The sequence below is a fragment of the Lissotriton helveticus genome, chromosome 3_1, assembly GCF_964261635.1.
Source record: "Lissotriton helveticus chromosome 3_1, aLisHel1.1, whole genome shotgun sequence".
Taxonomy (NCBI): Eukaryota; Metazoa; Chordata; class Amphibia; order Caudata; family Salamandridae; genus Lissotriton; species Lissotriton helveticus.
In genome coordinates this window covers 1,313,846,312-1,313,874,023 of record NC_136061.1, presented here as the reverse complement: position 1 = coordinate 1,313,874,023, position 27,712 = coordinate 1,313,846,312, and the positions used below count along the sequence as shown (strand labels likewise).

At 44.7% G+C, this 27,712-nt stretch overlaps 1 protein-coding gene across 6 annotated transcripts in view; it reads right to left on the bottom strand.

Moving 5' to 3' along the window:
• Window positions 1-27,712, bottom strand: part of PRDM10 (PR/SET domain 10) — a 1,331,210-nt gene that overhangs the window by 1,190,992 nt on the left and 112,506 nt on the right. For all 6 annotated transcript variants that reach the window (XM_078681965.1, XM_078681964.1, XM_078681969.1 and 3 more), the window contains one exon: window positions 116-308. In XM_078681965.1, the coding sequence (XP_078538091.1) occupies window positions 116-184 (69 nt within the window). In that variant the 5' untranslated portion in view covers window positions 185-308. The remainder of the gene's footprint in view (window positions 1-115; window positions 309-27,712) is intronic.

The window sequence follows — 27,712 nt, the reverse complement described above, 5'->3', positions numbered from 1 at the left end:
GAAGGCAAAGAAGACGGAGATAAAGCTAAGCAACAGACAAATAGGAGATAGAAACAGAGATCTAGCGGTCAACGAGGAGAATTTCTAAGGGATGTTATAAAGCAGTTTTAGTCACCTGTGCAGTTTCCCGTTCATGTTCTTCAGCAGTGGACCATACTTGTGGATCTTCATCCTTAGCATCCATACTCCTCCCTAAGACCGGGTGATTGCAACTGGCAGTGTGTGTTATTGGACAAAGCCACACGATTTCGGATTCACCACCCTTTTGTGTCTCCTCTCACAGGACAATGAGGTTTTCGAAGACATGGCTGTCAACAAGACAAAGGAGCAGCAATGGTTAACCAAATTCAAATATGGTACTTTCTCACCTGCAATAGCTCGAACAACATTTTAGGCAAAAAGTAAACACTGCAGTGCTTATGGAATTTCTGAACATCAGTGGCAAACAGATTCTGTGGGCATTCAGTGCTGAAACCTCTGTTTCCGCACAACAGCTCTACAGCTTGTAAGGGATATCTGTCTAACACCTGGTGGACTAGAGTATACTAAGATTAAGCTAACAAAAGGGCATGCTTGAATCAAGTTCAGAAGCCAGATGCAACACAGAGAAGACTGGAGACCACAGAAGCACCATCGAAAAACACTACGCCAGCCTTTGCTTTACAAACACTAAGTGTGTATAGCATAAGCTGGTAATTAGTATCTCCATTTAGAGGATATCCCTCTAGTCTAAAGACCAGCACGTATGCATGGACCAGTGATTTAACACAACACATAAAAGAGTGAGTTAATAAAACCTTATTTTGATTGCAGATCTTGCCTTTTTTAAATTACAGATTAAAAAAAGCTCTCAAACTGCGAGAGTAATTGCCATGGATTAAGTATTTGGTGTTGAGCCCACAGATTCTAGACGATTGCCGACTCTCAGGCATAGAACAGATTAGCCTAATAGGCAATACCCATAGGAGCTACTTAGATGTAGACAATATTGTAATGCTAAGGAAGGAACCAGCACATTGCTCAAGGAGAACTATTGCTAGGCAACGTCTAAATATGCTGTGCTGATTTCTTTCTGTAAAACACAGAATTCTTAAGTACCCAGATTCCTTAGTTCCCTTAATAATGTTGGACATTTTTCAAATTTGGGACAAGTTTCTGACATTTCTGAAATATCACAGAGAAGCTGGAATGACTAGGGCCAAGGAGGATTTTTCATTTCAAAATACTTTATTCGGTTTTTCATGTTTAAAAACCATAAAAGCATTGTTAAAATATAAGCATGAAACTTTGTTAAAAATAGATATCTTAAACATAACCCCCAAAGATTTTTACAGTTCGTTTCATATACAGAAGTATAAAATACAATGTTAAAATACAGATAAAAACAGATCAACTCTCTTCTCGCCTATTTCTGGATTTTAAAGCAGATTTAAGAAATCCAACCAGATATAAAGTGCTTTCAGGCTTTACCATTTGTAAATAGCACAGAGCCGGGCGGACCTGTTTAAAATTGTATCTTTTCAATATGGGCTTCAAGAAGAACCTGCGAGGAACGTCATAGAAAGGGCAAATAAATAAAAAGTGTACCACATCCTGCGGAGACAGATTGCCGCAGCCGCAGGAGGGTAACACTTGACCTCTGTGAGACCCCCCTAGGAACGGCTAATAGTAAAAGATAGTAATCCAGCCGGAACCTTGTTAGTAAGAACCGCTCGTGACTTGTTATAGGCCACGATAGATATGGCGCCATTGAAGGGGTAGTTTTAAGTATAACAAATTTGCGTATGTTTGGTTTTATTAGATCTGCCTCTTCTCATTCCAATTTTTTTCTTAAAGAGAAAGTTCTTTTAACAAGCTCTACATCAGCCTTTACAATCATGCTTGGGTTAAAAAACAGGTCAGGACGCCCCAACTCAGTGAAGCATCTTTTTAGGTATTTAAACCCAGGAATATTAAGCACATGATCTTGGGAAAGCACTTCCCTTAGTAGCTGATGGTTGCGGACCAGGTCTTTATTCAGCCAACACTTGAGCCTAAACAGTAAAGGCCGTAGTGCTATTGTGTCGCCAATAAAAGGTGTTCTGGTTTCCTCATGGGCTATTAGGATGGCTGTTCCCTTTGGTACTCCCAGTAGTTGCTGAAGGAAATTATTCTCGGCCACCTCGATGCATTTAATTGATCCATAGTTCGCTCCCATAGCTGCCCAGTGCCACACTCTTTGCCTGGTACATCTTCAATAGTGCAGCTACCGGGCGTTTGCCCCTTTTAGACGCAAAATTGAATATAGCTGCATTGGCCCGTATTATTTCTCCTCTTTTCCGCTGTACCAACAGGGCCCAGTTTAACTGATTGTCAAACAATACACCCAGGTAGGAGAAGGTCGTGGCTAGGGGTACCTTCTCATCATTAATCTTAAATGGGTACTGTTTCTTCGGGCGCACTCCTATCTGCAAGATAAATGATTTGGTGTTATTAATGGCGAGGTTTCGATCGGCCATGAAACCATGAAAGGCATTCAATAGAGTCTGCAGGCCCTTAGGGGTTCTTGCCAAAAGGACAGTATCGTCTGCATATAGCAAGACGGGCAAGCCCCTGCGCCCAACAGAAGGAAAATCAGCGCCAGTTTTTACCAGAAACGCATCCAACTCGTTAATGTATAAATTAAAAAGAAAAGGGGCCAGGATGCAGCCCTGCCGCACGCCTCTCTCGATAGGGAAGTCTCTCGATACCCTAAGATCTTGTGAGTATCTGATGTTTGTCCTGGTATCCCTATGGAGGTCCCTTAAAAACGTGACCAACGCAAGCTCCACCCCCATGGCGCCCATTAGATCCCATAGTTTCCCCCGGTTTACGCAATCGAACGCGGAGGAGAGATCCATAAACGCCATGTAGATGGTTCCCTGTGGTGCCATGGTGTATTTCCTCAGTATCAAGTATAAGTTTAAACATTGTGCTAGTGTGGAATAGCCCGGGCGAAACCCATATTGGATAGCTGAAATAATACCATTCTCCTCGGCCCATGATGACAATTTATTCAGGGCCACTCCTCCCACAACCTTAACTATCGAGTCAATCAGGAAGATCGGCCCAAGGAGGAGTTGCCCCAGTTGTAGCTATCAACACAGACAAGCAACATTCAAGGCACTGGGTAAGATACTCATTAATAAGCCCATTGGCTGATCTCGATTGCAGGCTGGGTTGAGATGTCAGCACTTAATTAGTAAATATATACAGGGAAGCTACAAAGCCCAAATTATTCAGTCACCTAGTGACTGCTATCCTCTCCTATAAATCAATTTTGGAAGCGTGCCGTTTACTATTAGGCATGCTAAGTATCAGGACATATCAAGGCTGCTGAGAGATGTGTAGGAGGAAGATGGATAGGGTAACTATAATCTTTACGTTAGGACTCCCAAATGCAGTTCAGGAGGGAAGTGCTGCAAAGGGGACAAAGACCCAACATATTTCAACAGCATTTTATAAACATCCATGAACTGTGAAATGTATATAAATTAATACAAGTGTGCAGTTGAAATACTTTACTATTTCTTTTTAACTCTTTTTAAACATTTGTTTATTGAGGTATTCAAAATAACATAGGTCATATAGTTTACTGGCATATAAGGATGTAATACACGTGAGCAGGGGTCAACATGCCATAATCAGTCCATGACCGTAAATCAAATAAATAAAAAGAAACATAGAAGAAGAAATAATATAACTCCAGCAGCACGGTGCGCCCGCATCAGGTGCAGGTGAAAGAACACCAACAATGAAATGCCTTTACATTTCCTATATGTGGATAAAGAGGCTGAGGGAAGGGAGGAGAACCAAGAGATAGGCGTGACCGTGGAAAGAAGGGCGGAAGTCACACCAAACCACTTAGATGTTGAACATACAAACTTTTCGGAGGTGTCTCTCCTCATGGCCCATGGACTCGGGCGTCTCCCACGCGGTTCATCTGGGTGAGGGTGTGTCAATGAGTCCCATAAACCAGTCAGCGCCTGGTTGGGCAGCAGCAGCATGGCAGATCGGTGGTGGATCTTCCCTCCAACGGTCATCAGAAACCATCTTCCCCATCAATGTCATGGTCGTCTAGTTTAGTAATCATACTACCCCACATCTCAAAGTCCAGCTCTGCATCGTTGTCTGTATGGACTATTCGGAGTCTACATTCCTAAGCCCCTGTCCACTCTAGGAGATCAGATAGACATTTGGTCCATGTCGGAGGGGTAGGGCTCGCCCAATGTATAGCTATGAACCTTCGGGGTAATACTTACCCCAGCGGGGCAAATTTCTAATGCATTTATTTTCCTTCTTAGGAAGAGGAAATAGCACCAATAGGCAATGGCGGATCATAATATCTGCATTCACATGCATTACTCTGTGCATTTAACACAGCACAGCATCCTAAAAAGCGCAAAGTATTGAACAGTTCCATGTGATGTCCGAAATCGGGCATAGCCACCAAACTGGAAGGAGTTTTACATAGGGCGCCTGGTGTATCACCTGTTTGACGGCCCATTGCATGCCGACGCCACCTGTGTGACTTAAAGTGGCGTACCTGCTGGAAGAGCACGACCACACATAAGCAACCTAAGGAGATCAGCCAACACGACGTAGTCCGATAGGAGTTTTTTTTTTCCTGTTGAAGCCTCTTTCGCACCACAGTGCAGCGTATTGCAACAGACCCCCCAGATGATAAAGTTTGAGCTCCGTTTACATACTTTTCTTTTTATTTATTTCTTGCACTGGTCTATGAAACAATCATTGATTTTTCACTATTTCCATTATTTTACCTTCTCTTCCAAAAGGTACTTAAACATATTCATGTGTTTGTTCATATAATATTCTACATATTTGGACTGCGATTTAGGCATTATCGCACAGCCCAAATTCAGCATACAGTTGAGAGGTACAAGGGGAATACAGGCGGTTTTGATTTAGACCTGTTGTGGTATCTCTTGGCATACATGACGCTTACTGGACAGATGAGCTAAACTACCTAACATAATTATCAAAGTATCTGGAAAAATGTGCAGAGTAGGGTAAGTTTAACATGTTTACCTTCCCATTACCTAGAGGTTGGGATATTCTCGGAGTACAAAATGCATAATTACTTATGCTCCACGATTATCACAAAGAAACTTTAGCATTGTAGTGTTCTGTATGGAGCAAAGTGTACAAAGATTAGTGACAGATGAATTTTGAAAATCTTGAAAAAGAATTTGAACCGAGACTAGCCAATTTATTTTTTGATAATCAATTTTATTGAATTTTCCAGAACTCAAGAAATTAATTGGCAGCAAGTCAAACACCATTGGAGTTTACATATAGTTAATCGCAGTCAATAAGACATGGGATACCTGGTCAAATCGGGCACTGCAGATTGAGAGTGCAATACAGGGAGACAAAGATAAACAGATCATCACGGTGGCAACAAGTTGAACCATTTACCCCACACTTTCCCGAACTCCGGACAGCCCCTGGCCTCAAAGGCATTCTTCCTGCAGCCCACACCAGTCCACTCCCTTCCGCCACTTTAGCACCGTCGTTGCCCTAGCCTGGGACCAGAGCGCTGCAATGTCTCATTTCGCCACTGCCACGGCCATCCCCAGAAAGCGCTCATCTGCCCTGGAGCCGTCTAGGCCGTCGAACACCCCCAGGAGCATACGTCTTGGGTCGTGGGGAACCTCCCATCCCAGGGCGTGCGTAAGTTCCCGTTCAATCCCCCTCCAGAACGGCTCCAAAGCTGGGCATCGCCATACCAAGTGGTAGAAATCCGCTGGCGCGGTGTCGCAGTGCGTGCAGGCTGGGGATGGCCTCATGCGGGCCCGAAAAAGGCGCAGTGGAGTGAGGTAGGCTGTATGCAAATAATATAGTTGTACCAGGCGCAGCTTGGAGGACGTGGGCCTCAAGCGGGTTGAACTCTGGAAGAGTGGCAGGGGAAGGGATGTGAGCGTGAAGGGTGTGTCCGAGTTGCAAATATTTATAGAATTGGGAACGATGGAGTGCAGGTCATTGCTGCAGTTCGGCGAAGGAACTAATGTGATCCTCCACTCATACGTCTCCAAGCAACGAGATTCCCACGAGATCCCAACGGCGGAACCCCTGCAGGGACGAGACCGCGCCCAGCCAGGTTCCGCACCAGAGCGGTGTCTGTCGAGTGTACGTGCGGTTCCATTGCACATGGCGCAAAGCTGTGCGCCAGGCCATGAGCAGCGCTCTCGTGACTGGGGGTAGGGCCTGCGGCACTAGGCTACCGTATAAGGACTGAATCTGGGCGAAATCTACCATGGCAAGCTCAACGCGGTATGCCGGGTCGGACCAGCCGCCCGCAAACCAATCGTGGATCACAATAAGTCTTGTGGCGAGGTAGTAGAGGTGGAGAGTAGTCCCTCCCATACCTCCATCGAAGGGCGGGATACAACGGTGGGATAGGCGCGGCCTCCCTCCTCCCCAGAGAAAGCGGGTGAGGACGCCGTCTAATTCCCGGAACCAACTCCCCGGGAGGTGGGCGGGGATGTCCTGCAAGATATAGAGGAAGCGAGGGAGAATCATCATTTTGAAGAGCGCACTTCTGCCCAGGGGGTTAATGGGGAGGACCGGGCACCTCCTGAGGTCGGACTTCATCCGGGTGACCGAAGGCGCAACGTTTAAGGCCCACTTAAGCTCTGGCAGAAGGGTGATGAGACTAGCCAATTTTAACGCAAATTAATCTATGGGTGACCACCAAAGAATGATGACCAGAATAGACGCAGAATCACAATCCTCTACTCTGCTTAGGAGGTAAAGAACCAATCTACGAAAAGACTGATTGAAAAAGTGGCAATAATTTGTTCACAAACATTTTTGCAACCAGTCTTTGATTTTGTGATGCAGAATATATGATCTAAATGGTCACTACAAAAAACTGCCATGCCTAATAAACATTAATTTGGCAGGTGGCTATTTCCAACCCTTTATGATTGGCGACAAACCTAAGGATTGGGCCTGCAAGGTACAGAAGCCCACCATCCCTATGTTTGCATTCTCAAATTAGAAACTTGTGTATTCCTTAAAGGGTCCACTGCCACTGTGAAATAAAGTAAAAAAGGTTCTCATTTGGGAAGCTTTTGGGGAAGCAGGCAGTAGTGTTTGACACTCTATATAATCCCCAAAGGGTAAGCTATCTAACAAGGACAGCTTGCTCTTTGCAAATCTATTCCCCCTCCTTAGAGGAGCTAGTACCACTTTATTAGTTTGAGAGTGACATTACAAATCAATGATACATTTCATACCAAATCACAATGAGGTAACACTTCTTTCATGCCTCTTCCTAATTGCGATTTAGAAGAAGTTGTGAAACACCTTTTGTAATTCTGAAAGAGTTTTCTAGATTTCCAAAAGGTGTTCAGTAAAAAAAAGAATAATTTGTGGTTGCAAACCCTATGATTTTATGAATCACAGGGTTTGTGACTGTAAAATGTTTTAGTACATCGTGCCCAGGGAGAACTTCATGGTTACAGGAGAAAAATAAACAGTTTATATGAAGATTTATGATGATCTACCCCTCTGATAGTTCTGTAATATAAAAGAATATAGACTTAAGACAGTGTGGTAGACTTACCCTAAATGTGTCACCAAAGGCGCACTTTGCGTTGATCCACTTCTGACCATTGCATAGAAACTACTTAATACTTGGTTGGATACATACCTAATAAAAAGGTTTAAAAAAGAACCGGAGTATGAAGAGACTATTTGACCTTAATATATATTAATAGGGAGTGCTCCCCGTCAAAAAACAAATATAGGGATGTGGAGATTGACTGCACTGGCTAAGACTGATCGGAAGGTACATTTGAAGAATGACAAAGGGAGCATATTACATATGTCTAGTGGAAAGAGACCTTAGTTAGCAGCTATAGGCTTTACTGGAACAAGCTTCTGCTGTAAACGAATGGCCTGATTATCAGGATACACTTAAGGAACCAAAGAAGGAGTCTGATATGGTCTCAGTAATTATGCTAATGATGTATGAGAATACCACTGTGGAGACAAGGACACTGGTTCGGAGTAGAGCATAGGATATATGACCAGAGATGAGAACAGAGCAGAGAAGGAGCAGTGCAAAGGCAAGGAGACCAGAGGAGGACCAGAGTAGTAGGGAATAGGCAGAAGGAGGGCACAAATCTGGTCCACCAGTATGCTAAAAGCGATAGACCTAGTGGAACAAACAGAGAAGTGGCAAGTCCCCGGCAGCATAAGTACTTGAGAGGGCCGGCCATGGCTTAAGAATGTATTGTAATGAAAGATGATGCGTAGTCTGGGTCTTGTAGTTACATCAAGTACGTTTATTCTTAAGTTACAGGAAGATAGTAAGTTCTTTAGATGTCTCTTAAGTTGTCATAAATGCCCCAGTAGTTGCCCCACCAGGAGCAGCCTCCTGGCTGCTCAGCCATCCAGATCAACTGACACTCCACTCAAACAAACCCACTCCAACATTCTGCATGACCTCATCACAAGCTGAGCAGGTAGGCAGAGAACTATTGAAAGGAGAGTGCAGCAGGTAAAAGGAAGACTACAACACATCTCCCCCATTATAATATAAAAAACAACAGAAAGTGTGAAACTGTTAGACACACGTTAAAACATAGAGGGAAGCAGTAAAAAGAAATGTACACCACCTCCGATTGCTGTGAAGACCATAACAAACTATTGTAAGGAAGTAGTGTAGCAGAACAACAAATAAGAGTGGAAGAATAATGCATGAAATAAAACATATCTCATTCTACCAACGCCATGAAATAATACATATAATAATACATATTACACATCCTACCCCCTTACTCAAAAATGCATGGAGATGGTAAAACACATATGGTAAATCACATATATGGCAGAAAGAGGATGCACAACAAAACATATAATACACCCTACTCTCTGATAAAATAAGGAAAACAAAGAATGTAAGTCAAAAAGATACAATCAAAAACTACAAACTGCGTTTCCAAAAACAACACACCACACGGTGTACTTAAAACGCCACATGAGAGGTCCAACACCCATAAAAAAAAATATGGGTAACAGTAAATCCAAAACTGTTAATTTTTTGAGTACTTAGAACTCAAGGCAAACATAACATGGGTCACCTTAAGACAAGGCAAACATGCCATGACAACTGCAAATGCAAAACAACAACACAAAAGCACATCAAAACAAAAACAAGTACATATCGAGTCACACCAACCCAAAGGTAACCCACCCTGGGTACTCCTTCACCCAAAGGATGCTCCTTCACCCGAAGGACAACAAAATAAGGTAAAAACAATCCCAAGATTGACAAAAATTTTGGGAATTTCATCACCCAAAGGAAAACAAAAATAATGAAAATCGCCATGCCCATGGTAAACATCTGGTAGGTTTCTTTAGACCTAAAGCAAACAGATTTCGGGAAACTAAATCCAAGGAAATCAAAAACCCACGCCAAACTAAATTTAGGAAAACTTTTAAACCTTTGACACACACGTACAACTGTATAAGGGAACACTACACCAGAGTCAAAAGAAACACTACGCATATTCACCAACACCACTCCAGAAAACAAGAGACAAAAACTACAAATGACCAGCAAAATAAGAATGTCTCATGTTCCGGTGAGCTGTCTCAAGTAAGGAATGTTGTAAATACGGGAAGATTCGCGACGTCCTCCGCAAAACAACACAATTCCAGCAAAACACACTGCAAGGTTACAAACAAACCAACAACAGTAATATGCTCCCTATACAATGTTGTGAAAATGCAGATGTAAAAACACAAGGTAATCTAACACAACAAACTAAAACAATAAACGTGGTCACCGTAGTCTAGGTAGATGAGCGATACCTCACCCGAAAGTCCAGTCCATGTGAAGATGAGCAAAACTTCACCAGAATGTCAAATCCATAGATGAGCGAAACCTCACCCGAAAGTCCAAAACTCCTCTCAAAAGTCTAATCCAAGTAATCATTCATCCAAAGTCATAATGTTGCAGGTTAAATCCAACGTATGTAGCGAATTGCACCACAGGCAGCATCAGCAACTCGAAATTACTCCACATGAAGTACTTGGCAGGTGTTCCTATTGGTTCACAAGGTGAAAACTTACAAAGTCCAGAGTTCATGTAATCAAGCAAATCAAAGTGACAAGAGACCTGAAAGACCTCAGGAATCAAACTGGAAAACTGAAACATCGCGATCTTCATGCTTCAATATAGAACGTCGTGATTGTCAGCAAAATGAAGAGATCCTTCCCAATGACTCAAAATGGCCGCCACAGCGTCGTTATGCGTGATTTTCCAAAGGAAATTGCCCACGTCTACACGTAGAACATGACGCTGGTAATCTTACCAACATCCGACGTCACAGGGGTCATCCTCACCAATACTCCGGAGAACTCGAGCAACGTCATCATAAAGAAACAGCAGGGGAACAGTGAGGAGCTCCGCTGGTCAACCGTCATTGACTCCAACCGTCAACGACTCCACAACGGTGAGTTAATGCAGTAAGTCATCCTCGCTAAGAAATTTGAGACTAGTTGTGCTGCGAGAAGGCAAAACTCACTTAAATGTCTGTGCACACTCCCTCTGATTTTAGTAAGGTAAAACGGTGCACAAATGGAAATATTCACCTTATGCGCTGCTTTTAAGTTGCTGCGTGTTTTTTTAAGTCGGTAAACATCCGCTTAACACTTTCTACAAACGATCATCAGCTGCGTATAATTTCTAAATAGGTAAACATTTGTCGCAGTTTAGTCTTTCTAAAAACGATGTTGTGTTTTACCAGTCAGCTTCTTCACACTTTAAATGAACATCAAGGTTTGTAGGGTTTGCAGGTAGACCGATCACATTAGGGATCAGTCACGCCAGACTAGCAAATTCAATTAGTAAAAATTACACATTGGGGAAAATTAACACTCACCCAAGTTCAACAATAACTGGCACGTCCACGTTGGGGCCGACGGGTCTTTGGTCTCTGGTGGGGCAAGTGGACAGCCAGTTTGTTTTTGCTTCATGCACTTCTTTATCTTATGCTTCTTCAGTTTCAAATGGACAAACAGTTAACTTCTTTTTGCTTGCGCTTCTTCAATTTTATATGAACAGTCAGTTAGCTTCTTTTTTACTTCTCCAGATCCATATGTACAAGCCAATTCAATGTAGATCACGTAGGTTCTTCAATTCGTCGCCAGTATTGTAATGAAAGATGATGTGTAGTCTGGGTCTTGTAGTTACATCAAGTACGTTTATTCTTAAGTTACAGGAAGATAGTACGTTCTTTAGATGTCTCTTAAGTTGTCATAAATGCCCCAGTAGTTGCCCCACCAGGAGCAGCCTCCTGGCTGCTCAGCCATCCAGATCAACTGACACTCCACTCAAACAAACCCACTCCAACATTCTGCATGACCTCATCACAAGCTGAGCAGGTAGGCAGAGAACTATTGAAAGGAGAGTGCAGCAGGTAAAAGGAAGACTACAACAGAATGTAGTTGGTAATTGGTGGGGCTGGGCGTTACGCCTAACCAGAAAGTGATTAGAATCTTAAGAGCAACACATCCTGGAGGAGAAACTGGATCAAACAACTGCACTCTATCAAGAGCAAAGCACAGCAGTAAAATACTCTTTCATGGTCAATAAGACAGTGGTGATGATCTGAACCCCTTGCACCTACCCTAACATACTACTAGTTCCATTATTTCATGTGTGAACACCCATCAACTCCTGGGGCGGCCACTGAGACTCAAACCTGCTTTGCAAATGCAACACAATAAAGTCAATACCAAGGTGGCAACTCCAAACCTAATACAACTTTAAACACTATAACCACAAACTGCGCCCTGGTCTTACTGACCCACATCAGAGAGGCAGTAGTCCAAGAGATCAGTTTGTACTGTCTAACTAAGAGGATATAAATTGCCTGTACAATGTCAGCAAAATGGAACAGTAGAATATAGAATGCAGAATATGTTGCAAGAGCGTTCCCGCGTATAGAAGATTTATTTCACCCCCCTGGCCAAACTGATTGCTCAGACTGGGATTAAATCCACTTCCTATGCTGACGACATTCAGCTACTTTTTACCTTTGATACTCCCTCCGCCTCTGCCTTTGATCCGTTGAAATCCTGCCTTAGGGACATCTCTAGTTGGATGGATGCCAACTCCCTCCGACTCAATGCAGGAAAACGGAGATCCTGTTTTTTAACTCACCATCCCCTCTGGAGTCCAGTCTGTGGTGGCCAGAAGATCTGAGCCAAGCCCCCACGCCCAAAGACTCGGTGAGAAACCTAGGAGTTCGTTGGGATAACCACCTCAGTTTCAACGCTCAGGTACAAACAGTAGCAGCCTCCTGTTTCGCAAAGATCAGGACTATTAAACGGCTCATTAATTACCTGCTGGCGGACTGCCGTAAGACTGTGGTCCAGGCATTGATAACATCCCATCTTGACTATGCCAACGCACTATACCTTGGTATCACAGCAGGCCTATGTCATAAACTTCAGACTGTCCAAAACGCTGCCGCTCGGTTGGTGGAGAGAATCCCTGCTAGACATCACATCTCTCCACAACTCCGTAAACTGCACTGGCTACCCATTGCTAAAAGATGCGTATTCAAGGCCATGACGTTGGCTTTCCGAGCGTCTAAAGGCAATGGATCGGCCCATTTGAAAAGCACTCTGCGGCCGTATGCCAACACCAGGACACTACGCTCCAACTCCCTACTTTTCCTGGAAACTCCACGATTCAAACGAACTCGTGCAGGAGGAAAAACATTCGAGGTTTGCGCCACTCAGTGTTGGAACAAGCTCCCGGTAGCCTTACGTGCTTGCCAAACAGAATCGGCATTCCGTAAGTCCCTGAAGACCCAACTTTTTTCCTCTTAATGGCCTCCTTTGTTCCTACGCCCCGCGTTTCCAGATTTATCAGCGCCGGGACGCCCCGTTGGGGCAGCTGTGCGCTCTATAAAATACACAAATAAATAAAATAAATATAGAAGATTGTGTGCCATCAGATATAGCTGGAAAGGTGATGTGGTGGACAATTTGGAGCAGCATAGGCATGTATCAGGAAGAAACAGATAAACATCATAAAAGACAAAGCCATAGGTCCACATAAATTAAGTCTGGAGCTGTGGCAGTGAACAATGAGCGTGCTGCAGAGAACAGACAGCATTTAACATTTTAAGATAAGACTTTTGGGACAATAGCACCTATAGGTTTGTGAGTCGCCCAGACTGTTTTGTTAACGACTGGTCAAAAAGTCAGAGCAATAAACAGGCCGACTGCAGTGACTGAATATTATGATGCACTTAATCCCAGGATCCTGTAAAATAGAAGGATCCAAAACAATCAGTTCTGCACTCTAACAAGCTGGTATTTCCATCATGGTCCTTTTTGAGTTTCAAGTTTACATACACCGAACACAGGAGTACGTCCAAACCATATTACTAAAACAAAGAAAAGATGCCTATAAGAAGTTAAATTTTAACTTGTTTTATGTCTGCCATGTATTTACGGAACCAGATTTGCTGATCTTCAAAATATACTAAAGAAAACTGGCTGTTCAGATAAGGGTACTGCAGACAATACTATGTTTGGTTGATTTCAATTTCTTTCTCCGTAGTTCTCAATTGTTCATATATTAAATATGTTTTGTTTGAAGTAAATTCTGCCCCTTGTGCTACACTTTATGTTTCTATGACAGTAATCTGCTAAGCAAAATCATTCTTTCATTGTTAGATTGATCAAAAGTTCACCACTAGTCAGGGTTGGACCTCCACAATAGGTTTATGAGATATTATCTCTGAAATTCATCTACAAATAAAATCCCTTGTAGGCAAACTTTCACTTACTTTGATCTCAGGAAACAACGCCTCCTTGTGGAACAACACCTGGTGGCCTTTCGAGCTAGGAGGCACACCGACAGATCATGCCTAAAATCTTGGCATCATCATGAAAAGCCAGATTTAAGTAGCGTCCACTTCCTGTTTCTTCACTCTTCGCATGCTCCGTAAGATCTTCAAATGGCTCCAGTAGACCCTAGGAGTACCGTCACTTAAGTCCTAGTCATCAACCGCCTGAACTACGGCAACACACTCTACATAGGAATCCCCTTGCATCTCCTAAAGAGGCTTAAGACTATACAGAACTAAGCAGCCTAACTTATCCTAGACCTCCCTAAACGAACTCACATCACCCCTCACCTCAAGAAGCTCCACTGGCACCCCATTCAGAAGAGATGGCAATTTAAGATGCTGAATCACACCTACAAGGCCCTTCACAATCAAGGACCAGCATACATCAACCACTGCCTGAACTTCCACCAACCCTCCAAACACCAACCCTCCACCTCCCTCTCCCTCACACATACCCCCCACTTCCACCAAAGTAAAGTGTCAGTCGAGGTCCTTCCTTCCCCTACCTCGCCGCAAAATCTTGGAATTACCTTCTCCTCCGGACATGCTCCTCCTTGCTTGAATTCATTAAAGGACTCAAGACCTGGTGACCGCCCTGCTCTTCGCAGAAGAGGTCGCTCCTAACGCTGCTCCCTGCTGCCCATACCGCCAGACTGATAAGTAGTTTACCTGCCTTGCTCGCTAGCACCGAAATAATTGTATTTTTGCTGCCAACAGATCGTAGCGCTAGACTGCTTTGCCTTGATTCTCCATTTACATTTATTTTATCATTGCTTGCGCTTGACGGCTTCGCACTGCTCGCATTGCTCCTCATTTGCATATTAGTGCCGAGAAATATTCCGTAGCGCTTGTCTGCCAAGGTGCGCTTCTACTTTCACTTATTTCTCTGCTGCATGCAAATTTGTGCCTGACTGTGCCAGCGCCATTACCTTCAACGTAGCGCTATTCACGTGCATTGAGCCCCAACCCTGTGACCAGAACCCTTGCGGCCATTTTAATTGGATTTGTGTTGTTGTTTTGCCTTCCTGACCTGAGCCCCACCCCGCTCCCGCCTCCCAGCTGGCCCCCCCTCGCCCCTCCCCCTCCGACTTTCCACATATGACTGACGCCTTTTAGCACAGCGTTCACGCGCAGCGGTCGCGCCCCAGTTGCGCCGAAGGTGCGCCAAAGGTAAGCCCGTCTACGCCCGTCCGCGCCTGGACCGCGCCCAACGCCAGACCCCCTGCACCACCCACCCCACCTGCATCACATACGACGCCTCCACCCTCCTAGCCCTAAACCCCAGCCGTCTCCCCAAGTGCGCCCAAGCCGCTCCTGGACACACCCATGGACCCTTCACATGCAACTCCTGCAAATTTGACGGCACCAAGACCAACTCCACATCCACTTACACCAAATACAGACCTGACACTAACCACCTAAAATGCATCCTGCTCAACACCCGCTCAATCCACAGACACGCCATCGACCTTTGGAATCTACTAGACACCATCTCTCCGGACGTCGCCTTCCTAACAGAAACCTGGATGAACGCCTCCTCAGCCCCACACATCTCCATTGCCATCCCGGAAGGCTACAAGATCATCCGTAAGGACCGCATCAAGCAAACAGGAGGAGGCATAGCCATCGTCCATAAGAATTCCATCCGCATCTCAACCAGCTCAGACGTCAACCTTGCTAGCGCCGAACACCTTCACTTCCAGATCCACACCGACCCCAAGACCACACTCAGAGGCACCCTCCTCTACCGACCTCCAGGACCCCGTGCACAATTCAGTGAAGACATCACTGACTTCATCACCCCACACGCCCTCCCCTCCGAGGACTACATCCTACTGGGAGACCTCAACTTCCACCTGGAAAATAGCAAAGACAGTAACGCCACCACCCTTCTGGACAATCTTGCCAACCTCGGACTCAAACAACTTGTTAATACCCCCACTCACTACGCAGGTCACACACTCGACCCCATATTCACCTCCAGCAAACATATCTCCTTCAGTCACACCACAGTTCTCCATTGGACGGACACCACAGTTCTCCATTGGACGGACCACAGCTGCGTTCACTTCGTCTATAAAAAGACCACAACCCACAACCATCCTCAACCTACTCTACGAAGAAACTGGAACAAAATCACCATCGACCAGATCTCCTCATCACTGCTTCAAAACCCCCCTACCCACTCTTCAAACCTCAACCAAGCAGCCATTAACCTCACTCAATGGTTAACCAACAGCGCTGACAACCTAGCACCTCTGAAAAAACGTCAAATCAAACTAGGCACCAAAAACGCACCCTGGTTCAACGATGATCTCAAGAAATCCAAGAAACTCTGTCGCTCCCTTGAGAAGGCCTGGAAAAAAGACCCAAACACCAACACCAGAGACGCCTTCAAAAACGCCACCCGCATACACCACCAACTAATCCGGACTGCCAAGAAAGCCGCATTCAAAGACCGACTAGACAAAAACGCCCACAACAGCAAGGAATTATTCAACATCGTCAAAGAGTTTACCAACCCTACTGCCAACTCCAACGACATCACTCCCTCCCAAACCCTTTGCGACTCCCTAGCTTCGTTCTTCCACGACAAAATCGCAGACATCCACAACAGCTTCGACAACCAACCCGGAAAACAACCCACCCAACCTTCTACCGTACCTTCATCCCCCTTGAACATCCTTAACGACTGGAACCCAATCTCCACCGAGGACATCATCCGCCTGATGAACTCCATCCACTCAGGGTCCCCAACAGACCCATGCCCTCACCACATCTTCAACAAAGCAGACTCCATCATAGCACCACACCTCCGAGACGTCATCAACTGCTCCCTCAACTCCGCCACCTTCCCGGAAAGTTGGAAACACGCCGAACTCAGCGCCCTTCTGAAAAAACCTACAGCTGACCCCACCGAACTCAAAAATTATCGCCCCATCTCGCTCCTTCCATTCCCGGCCAAAGTCATCGAGAAAGCTGTCAACAACCAACTCGCCGCCTTCCTCGAAACCAACAAATCCCTCGACTCCTCACAATCCGGCTTCCGAGCCAAACACAGCACTGAGACCGCCCTCATCGCAGCAACAGACGACATTCGAACTCTTCTGGACAATGGAGACACAGTCGCCCTCATCCTCCTCGACCTCTCCGCAGCCTTCGACACAGTCTGTCATAGCACCCTGTTACAACGCTTCAGAAACATCGGAATCCAAGGAAAAGCACTGGAATGGATCACTTCGTTCCTCACCGGAAGAACTCAGAGAGTCCGCCTTCCACCATTCAAGTCAGAGGCCACTGAAGTTATTTGCGGCGTGCCACAAGGATCTTCACTCAGCCCCACCCTTTTCAACATATACATGAGCCCCCTCGCGACCATCGCACGACAACACAACCTCAACATCATTTCCTACACTGATGACACTCAACTGATCCTCTCACTCACCAAAGACCCGAACACCGCCAAAACCAACCTACATGAAGGAATGAAAGAAGTAGCCGAGTGGATGAAGATCAGCCGTCTGAAACTGAACTCAGACAAAACCGAAGTCCTTATCTTAGGTACCTCCCCCTCCGCCTGGGATGACTCCTGGTGGCCAGAGGCCTTAGGAAAAGCTCCCATCCCGACGGACCACGCACGGAACCTGGGCGTCATCCTGGACTCCTCACTCTCGATGACCAGACAAGTTCACGCCGTTTCATCATCTTGCTTCAACATTCTTCGCATGCTCAAAAAAACATTTCGCTGGATCCCCACCGAAACTAGAAAAACGGTCCCCCACGCACTGGTCACGAGCCGCCTGGACTACGGCAACACCCTATATGCCGGTACCACCGCAAAACTTCAGAAAAAACTACAACGCATCCAGAACGCATCAGCCAGACTCATACTAGACATCCCGCGTAAAGACCACATCTCTAGTCACCTGAAAAACCTCCATTGGCTTCCCGTCAATAAGAGGATAACATTCCGCCTCCTAACCCACGCACACAAAGCACTTTACGAACTTGGACCCGAATGCCTCAACACCCGACTTTCCTTCTACACCCCCTCCCGCCAGCTACGCTCCTCCAACCAAGCCCTGGCTGCGGTACCTCGCATCAACAAAACCACCATGGGAGGACGGTCCTTCTCCTACCTGGCAGCCAAAACCTGGAACTCACTTCCCACTCACCTTCGCCTCACTCAGAACCACCCAGCATTCAGAAAGCAACTTAAAACATGGATATTCGACAAGTAATTCCCCACCCTTCCTCAAGCGCCTTGGGACCCTCTGGGTATGTAGCGCGCTATATAAATTAATTTGACTTGACTTGACTGGATGTTTGAATAATCACTCCCAAAGCAGCTGGGTTCCCACTGCCTGGATACCCTCACAGGTGATTAGCTGCGCTCTATAGGTCCTGTTTGATTGATATTTAAATATGGAAAAATAAGAAATATGAGTCTTCTTTTGAGTGTTCTTTGAAGCAATCAAGCCTGATTGTTAAACCAATAGCTGTGTAGAATTACTGGTTTGAGAACTGGGTGTTGGTGAGGTATAGGCGCTCATACGGTAATTACATATGTGTGTTGTGAAAGAAGGTTTAACGTCCACGGTGCATTCAACCACAAAGAGGGCAAGGCTATGCATGCGGTGGCTACAAGCAATCTTTGCCAATCTTGGGACAGTCAAAGAGCCCACTACTTTGGCCCTAAAATATGTTCGATTCAATTTCTTCCCCATTTCTGTAGCAGGTCCTAGAGAAAATGAACTTTTGAACCTGATTTGGTTTATATAGAACTATTATACTCTCCTTCCTGGGATAGAGTTTGGGTTAATTGTATTTTTCAAAGCCTTTCCAAATAGAAAGAGGAATGTGGCAGAGCTGCCTCTTATTCCCTCTCTTATTTGTTCTGATCATGGAACCCCTTGCAAACTGGATCAGGGATGATGCCCACATTTGTGGCATTAATTGGTGCGGGCGATGGAGGTCTGTATCAGGCATTATGCAGCCGACTTTTTATTGTAAATATAGAGAACCCCCGATCTCTCGATTCTTAGATTTATATGGATTCTTACAATCCAAGGACATGCCTTGGTGTCAGAGTTAAGTGTCAGAAATCTACCCTGTTCCCACTGATCGGGGAACTAGGACTGCACACTCCACCACACTAGGCTTCGCATATTGAGGGGACCATTTAGGTATCTTGGCTTATGTGTGTCATGTAACACGGACAGGGAAATAATGTTGCTCTTAAGATACAGAATTGAAAGGGCAATTTGAAACCAGGGGTAGACAGACATCCAATCTCCACACATCCGATCTCCACACTTGGCCGGGAATCCCTGTTTAAAGTGATATTCCTGCTGCAATTACTATACTAACTGCAGAACTGTCCCTCTACTCTTTTTCCAACCTTATTCAAAACATTGCAATCCATTCTGACATGGTATCTTTGGGGGGTGCTTCCCTACGGGAAGCATACAAAAATGTAATCCAATCACCTTATGAGGTGGGATTTGCATTCTGGATCTAAAACTTTATTACTGGGAAGCCCAACACATCCTTATTAATGACTGATTATTTGGGGCCCGGTCTGATCCGGTTATCCACCTGAAACTGAGTAACCTAGAGGAGCGGGGTCTGCTGGCGCAGTTGTACAATGGGAGACTTGCTGAATCCCTACCCACCCTCCTCCCCAAATACCAATGTTTTCATAGAATGCAGGCACAACCATTTAAAATAGATTGATTGGAGCAGGGCACTAACAAAGGAAACACAGTTATCAGTGGGTGTCGGAATCTGCTGTTACGTGTCTGAAAGGGTTCCAGGACTAGGGTCATTTTGGTAGTTCCAAGCTGAGGGCGTCTGGGGTCAACACATATGTGATCCTAAGAGAACCTTAGAAAGGAATTGGATTCCATAAATCACAATTCTTCCGATTCCTACAACTCGGGCACAACCTTGACAGCTACAAAGACTGTCTGAACCCCATCCAGGACTTTCCAGTTAGCTTCACACAGATGGAGTTTGTGGATGGGGTGCATATACAACTTTCTGTGAGCTTTACAGGTTTAATCAGATTGGGTATTCATGACTTAATTTGCTGCGGGATGGGTTGTTCTTTTCTACTTTTATGTATTATGTGAATAAAAAATGCAGTCAAACGTTATTAAAAAATGACTAAAGTGTTTGAGTGTGTGTATAGAGAGAAAGGGAGGCAGAAAGCAAATATATTCTTAATATATTTAGAACACTAGAATGTTAAGAGCTCTTTAGAAGATATTGAAGTGCCTCAGGCAAATGGCCCATATAGACTGTCTGTAGTAAAACTCAATATTTTGGTTAGTTTTTCTCTTTTTTAATTTCGAACGTGGTACACTCAGTGGCCAGTTGTTAAAGGCCTTGTTCTTCGTTATAAGAGGTCCTTTACCAGCTATAATAGCCATCAATACTGGACTGTAATGCTATAATGTATTACTATGGAAAATGGCTAGAGCAGAGCACCAACACAACATAGAAGGTGAGGCAAGCAGCAAAAAAGTTTACTAAAGCTTCATAGGTGATATAGCACACATCAACCTCAACTCCTACAACTCCTTACTTAGCATCCACATCAGCACTCATGCATCGTTAAGGGTCAGCAGCAAGCTTTGGGGACTTAGTTTCAGCAGCATACTTACTGCGTACAACATAGCATCTGGTCCTGTGGGCACCCTTGTGCCATAAAATAGGGTTTGCACTACCAGCTGAGCGCACTGTACACCCAGCACTTCCTGGATTCTCAGCAACCAGCCAAGCCTAGGTGAGAAAAAGTTCAGTCTTTCAGGCCAGCACCATCCCAAAATGATGTAAAAGGGCATAAAAGGCCAGGGCAATTCCTGATGCAGGAAACTGGTCTTTGGAATGAGCCTATAAATTTCAATATAATATTTCCCTCTGCACTGCTGGTCATTCATTCATTTCTTCACAACCACTCGCCCAGGAATCCACTTCACCAAGCACAAATAAGGCATAGATATAGATTGAAGGGCTTTCCTCTAAGACTCATACACTTCTTGCCACTTTGAATGCGTACCCCAGGCCAGCGGAAACAGAATTTCTTAACAAGGTTTTTATGGAAGGCTTCTGAATTCTTAACTTTGGCCCGACAGAAGGTAGGATGGTTTCCCATCTTCATTTTTCCAGGGGAGAGGTCAATGGTGGGTACTGAAAAAGACTGAAAGAGCTCATTAAAGCCATTTTCTCCCTCAGAGTATTAGTAACTTTTTGTGTGGTTGTAGATCTTAAGTTCTGGATCATTACCTGAACCCCGGCCCCTCAGAAATTACTCCAAACCCTACTGCCATTTAGCCAACATAGTCAGAATAATAATAAAATTAACCTTGAAGTAGATTTTATTTAAAGAAAAAAGAGGTGTTGCCTATCAAACACCCTTATACAAGTTAGGAGGCTCACTGTCAGAGACACTCTTGTTATGCCTCAGTTGCGCACAGAGTGCTGAAAAGGTGCTCAAAGTATTGCCACACAAAACAAAATGGATTAGAGGGAATATTGGTGCTTACACGACTACCCTTTTGTGCATTGCATACTTTGACAGACAAAGTAAGCATGTATGTGATAGCACCTTCGACTTCAGAAGGGCCGAAATAATTATTTGGTCAACTATGTCCCAAACATCCTAGACTCACATCTCCAGTATACTAGAAAAGCTGAATACGGACATACATGCAAGTTCAAAAATGCAATATCTGGAGAATATCATAGGCAACCACCCAGGATAAGTGAGGCCCTTAAAAAAGCAGAACAACTCTTACAATTAATAGAAACATTGGACTTAGTAGACATACGGAGGGAACAACATCCTCAAGGCAACATATTCTTATTCTATTAGCCCCCATATAATCCCTACAGTAGAAACTACTATATATTCATGTCCAGAGAGCTAGGAGCTAGCTGAGGGCTGCTAAGATGCCTTCTATTTGGGCAGCCTACTGTTGCATCACTCACTTTAATGTCTGCTCTACACATGGCAGTGTAAAAATCTAAGATCTGCATATGGAGACTGAGAAGGTAAGCATTATCAGACACAACCTTCCACGAAGATAAACAAGAAATCCTGTTGCAACAAAACCTGGAAAACTGCCTCAAGAAGATCACTGGAGTGGGATGCATACATAGAGAAGCTATGCATGGTATGCAAACGGATACAGGCAGAAATCGATAAGCTTTAAAAGGAGGTGGCTGTCTTGCAGCAAGAGTTCGTGAACAAGCAAGATTTAAGGGGCAATTAGAGTGCAAAAAAAACAGGAACGCCAAGAACAATAAGACAGACTCAACAAATAATGCTACATCTCATACAGGCAGAAATTTTATAGAAAAGAAGATAGGTCAAGCAGGATAATACCATGGCTACTAAAGAGGGAACAAAAAGACAACCTATCCTGACAATACCAGACAAAACAGGGCAGTTGTATTACTATTAATAGAGACTAAACGAAACATTTCATCAATACTTAAACTATAAATCAGAACCATGTGATAGCCTCACAAAACGCTCAGAATTAAATGACTAAAATAAATGTATCCCAACTGATATTAGAAAAAAAGATACCACTAACCAGCAGGCCCGCTAACCAAAGTGGAATTAATAACCATACTAAAATAAATGAAAAGGGAAAAACAACTGGATGGATTCCCAATACAGTGCTATCAGGAGTACGCCATATTACTGAATCGATTCCTGGAGGTATGCAAAGAAGCATGAGATGGGATCCGTTCAAGACACAATGCGGGAAGCATCAACATCAGAAGTCCTGAAATCAGAAGAAGACCCTAAAAAACTGCCAATCACATAGGCCCCTGTTTATGATCCCAGTAGACAACACGATACTCAGGTGCATGTTGGACAAACATATACTTTCAGTACCCACAGATTTGGTACATGCCAAACAGGCAGTATTCACCCCAAAACACAACAATATAAACAATCTATGTAGACTGACACACATAAGATACTCTCTGGAAGGTATAGAATCTGATATGCAATAGCAGTTCTGGACGAAGTTGTTGGGACGTTTCGTTAGGGTTCAGCAAATTAATGTTTTTTGAGCATTTGAATGATTAAGAATCTCTTCATGTGTCTAACCATGTTAATGTCAATATATATGTATTTTATGTGTTTGTTCACCTAAGAAGATTAACAATTGATGTGAATATTTGCATGCATTTTATGGCTTCACCTCCGTGCTGGCACAAGAGGAAATTTCAAAATCCAAAGTAATGAACACACAGAGAAATTTTGACTACATGTTTACTCAAAAATTGCAATTCACATTTACTGTTGCTGAGGGAATATGCAAATGGTATTTTATTTGGATCCTTTAACCCACTATCCATAATATGATTGACCCCTTGTTAACACCTAGACACAGACAAGGCATTCGACACAATAGGTTGGAGCTTCTCTTCGTACTACTGGTAAAATCGTCTTTGGCCAACAGCTCATGCAATGGAGAAAACCTTTTTATAATGGACCCACAGTTCAAAATTTGCGAACATACGTGACAATTTTCAATTCTATTAAGGACACGGAGGCAAGGATTATGCTTTCTCATTTCTTTATTAGAAATGCTCAGCAGCCAATTAGAAAACAGTAAGAGAAAAAACTATGATACCCATGAGTACTAGGGTATCACATGACAACCATAGAGTAACCAGTATAAAGTGCCCCACAGAGAATACCACATCCTCTTTCTTTGGGGACTAAAACAGTTCAAATGAAAATATGTCCAGTCCAATACGTAGATCGAGAAAGAAGAAAGAAAACAGCGTCAAACAGAAATCCATTGCGAAGAAAACCCGGGTGCTTGCAGTCGCAGAGGAAACAGGAACCTGAAGATGATTGTTAGGCAGACAAACCAGGCTGGACAGGAACCATTACTTAGGATCAGAACCTGAAAAGAGACATAGAATCATAATACACATTTCCCTTATCGTGGAAAGAGATCATCAAAGGGGGGAGGGGGAACAAGGAAAACAAATACAATATGCAATTTGCAACAATCAAGAAGAAAGTCAATATATAAAATACAGAAATATGGGTGGGATAATCCTCGCCTCCGTGTCCTTAATTGAATTGAAAATTCTTGTCACGTATGTTCGCTAATTTTGAATTCTATGTCAGGACCGGAGGCTCCGATTATGCTTGTTTAAAGCTGATCCATCACAACAGAAGCAATATTAACAATCGGTTTATAATAAAAAGACTTGAACATAGAATCAGATGACCAATCAGCGGCCTTCATGATGTCAATTAAAGTCACCCCATAGAAAAAGCTTTGGAAGCCATAGCTCCACGAGCTGAGTGTGCACCAAATTTGGAAACATCAATACCAGCTTCATTCATGAGCCATCGCACCCAACGGGCCAACGTAGCTGGGGTCACAGGGCGAAAAGGCTTTTGTAGAGCAATCAACAATTGACCCCGCATATCCTGACGAAAAGGAGCAGTACTCACCTCAAAATCTTTAACACATTGAACCACACAAAGTTTTGGATTGTTGGGAAAAACAGGATAGGTAACTGAAGACGTATTACATTTAGTACGTCTGGAGATAGCAAAAGTTACACCCTCAGGCGAGAAACTACGACCTGCCAGGTCCAGAGCACGAACATCGGAAACGCGTTTGCAAGAAACAAGACAAAGTAACAGTCAATTTCGCTGAAAGTTGTTTGCGGGTCAAAGAAGAATTGGACGGCCAGGCCTCCAAGAAACGCAAAACCACTGAAACATCCCACAAATCAACATATTTTGGAGAAGGCGGTTTTACCAGTCGAATACCTTTAAGCAATGTGAAAATTAAAGGATGCTCACCAACATGCTTGCCATCAATAATGGCATGACCCGTGGAAATGGCAGAACGGAAATTATTAACTGTCCTATAAGCAAGCCCAGACGAGGCGAGAGAAGCCAGAAAGTTCACCATCAGAGAGACATCCGCTGAAGCGGGATCCACCTCCCTTTGAGCACACCATCCACACCATCATTTCCATGCCCCTGCATAACGTTTGTGTGTGTTGGGGGCCCAAGCTTCGCTGATAAATCTGGAAGTGTCTCTCGAAAGACCTGGGACTTGCCAGCGGTACCCGAAACTCGCCATGCCACTAGAAGAAGACCTGATTCGATCAGGGGATGTGGATGGTTGAGAGGGTCCAGCAAGAGATTCCACCGTTGGGGAAGAAGGAGGGGCACTGCGCAACTCATTTCCAGGAGAACTGGGAACCAATCTTGAGCCCTCCACAGAGGAGTGATCAGAATCAGCTCCGACTGATAATGCTTTGTGCGACCCTGGGAATCATCATAAACGGGGGAAAGGCGTAACACAGGGTCGCCGGCCAAGTCTGCAGAAACGCACCCGTGGCCAGGGCTTCCGGATACGGACGCCAGCTGAAAAATAGGGGAAGCGGAGTGTTGAGGCAAGATGCAAAGAGATCGATGTGACACGGACCCCAAACACGGGAGAGAGACCGGAACACTCGGGGATGAAGCATCCAATTGCTGAAATCCCGAAGGTGACGGGAGTTCCAGTCCGCAATCAGATTGGTGTGACCTGGGAGGTATTCTGCAATAACAGTGATCTTCCGCTGAAGACAAAAATGCCAAAAATCTTTGGCGATTTCTGCCAAAATTCTGGACTTCGTCCCCCCCAACTTGTTCACATACCGAACTGCTGAAACATTGTCCATACGGAGGAGTATGCAACAGTTGGTCTGGCGCGGAGACAGGCAACAGATCGCAAAGGACCCCGCCAGAAGTTCCAGGCAATTTATATGGAGAGACAACTCCTCCTGAGACCACCGGCCTCCCGTCGATATGTGACCGCAACTGGCTCCCCATCCCCACAGACTGGCATCGGATTCTATTATCACCTCCGGGGACGCTCCAAACAGGGCACGTCCATTCCAGGACTCCATGTGCTCCAACCACCATAGCATCTCCCACTTCGCTTCCTCTGAAAGAGGAATCAGATCCGAATAGCGAAGGCCTTTCTGGAGATGACGAATCTTTAAACGTTGAAGCGCCCGGTAATGAAGAGGGCCCGGGAAGATCGCTTGAATGGAAGAGGCTAACAGACCGACAATCCGAGCTATAGACCTCAACGACACAAGCCGTTTGGATAAAACTAAATTCAATTCCCGCTTGATGGACCGAATCTTCTGATTGGGTAAGAGGAGCTGGCAAGAGAGAGAATTGACCTGGATTTTAACGAGATCAAATAAAAGTATTTCTGACTGACTGACCTGGAAACCCAGAAAGAGGATCGACTGAGAGGGAAGGAAGACAGATTCCTGAGGGTTCACCAGAAAACCTAGAGATTGCAAAAGAGTCATGGACCATTCCAAGTGAGTCATCAACAACTGAGGGCAATGTGCCATGATCAGAATGTCGTCCAGGTAGATGATCAGATGAACACCCCTGGCTCGTAGAGATTCTAACACGGGCCTCAGAAGTTTTGTGAAGCACCAAAGTGCAGACGATAGGCCGAAAGGGAGAACTTTGTACTCAAACCAACTCCCTAGCCATTGGAACTGCGGAAACCGCTGATGAGGACCGCAAATGGGAATCGATAGGTATGCATCCTTCAAATCGAGACGGACCATCCAGTCCTCTTCCCGAAGAAGATCTCGCAGAAGATGGAAGTCTTCCATTTTGAAGTGGCGATTAACCACCCCTCCGTTGAAATCCTTGAGATTGAGAACCAACCGGGACCCGCCCCCTTTTTTCGGTACCAGAAAGACGTTGCTTGTGAAACCGTGAGGATGGCGAGAAGTCCGAAGAACGGCCCCTTTTCGAAGAACAGAATCAATTTCCGCTGAAATGAACTCTTGATCCTGCAGGGAATAAACCATGGGGGTAGGAGGGTGGGATTGATGCTGTGGACTGTAGAACTTTATTTTGAGACCCTGGACAGTCTCTAACACCCATGCATCGCTGGAGATTAGACGCCAATTCGGAAGAAAAAAATTGAATCCTGCCCCCTATGACAACCTCTAAAGCTGGGATCAATCTCACCTGAAGCGATGGAATCATGATGTCCTCCTTGGGTACCACCACAGCATCCTTTCTTGTATTGACCTCTCCCTTTACGAGGGGGATAGAAGTTGGTTCTGGTATTGTAACCGGAATCTTGTCCTCCACCCCTTTGGGACTGGAATCCCCGCTGGGTATTCTGATTATAGCCTTGGCCGAACAATCGTCCCCTGTTTCGTCCGGCCCTTGCAAAAACCGGGCGAAAGGCTCTCCTTAGAGACGCTTACGCCTTATCCAGCCCGCTAAAGGTAGCAACAAACTTTGTTAGTTCTTTCAGGAAAGGCTGGCCAAACAGCAAACCTTGAGTCAACGGACCAGATTCTGACGAATACAGTTCCGCCACTTTGGGATCCAATTTAAGAAGAATGGAGTGGCGACGCTCGCAAGACATAGCACAAATAGCATTCCCTAGTTGGCAAATAGCTCTCTGGGACCATTCAATCAATTCGCCCGGGTCTACAAGAGCGGCTGACTCTTTGGCCTGAAACCCCAGGTCCAAGATTTTTTTTAGAGGACCCAGTAAATCCAATAATTTATCTTGGCAGGAATGCCATGCCCTGTCAATATCCTTCTTTGGGTCCTTTGCATATTTTTTAAGATAGGTGACCATCGTTGGGTCGACCTCCGGAGTGTCGGCTAATTTGTCGGCCAAGTCAGGACGCGGACACTCTGACCTAATGCGAGCTCTAACATCCTTTTCAAATGACGG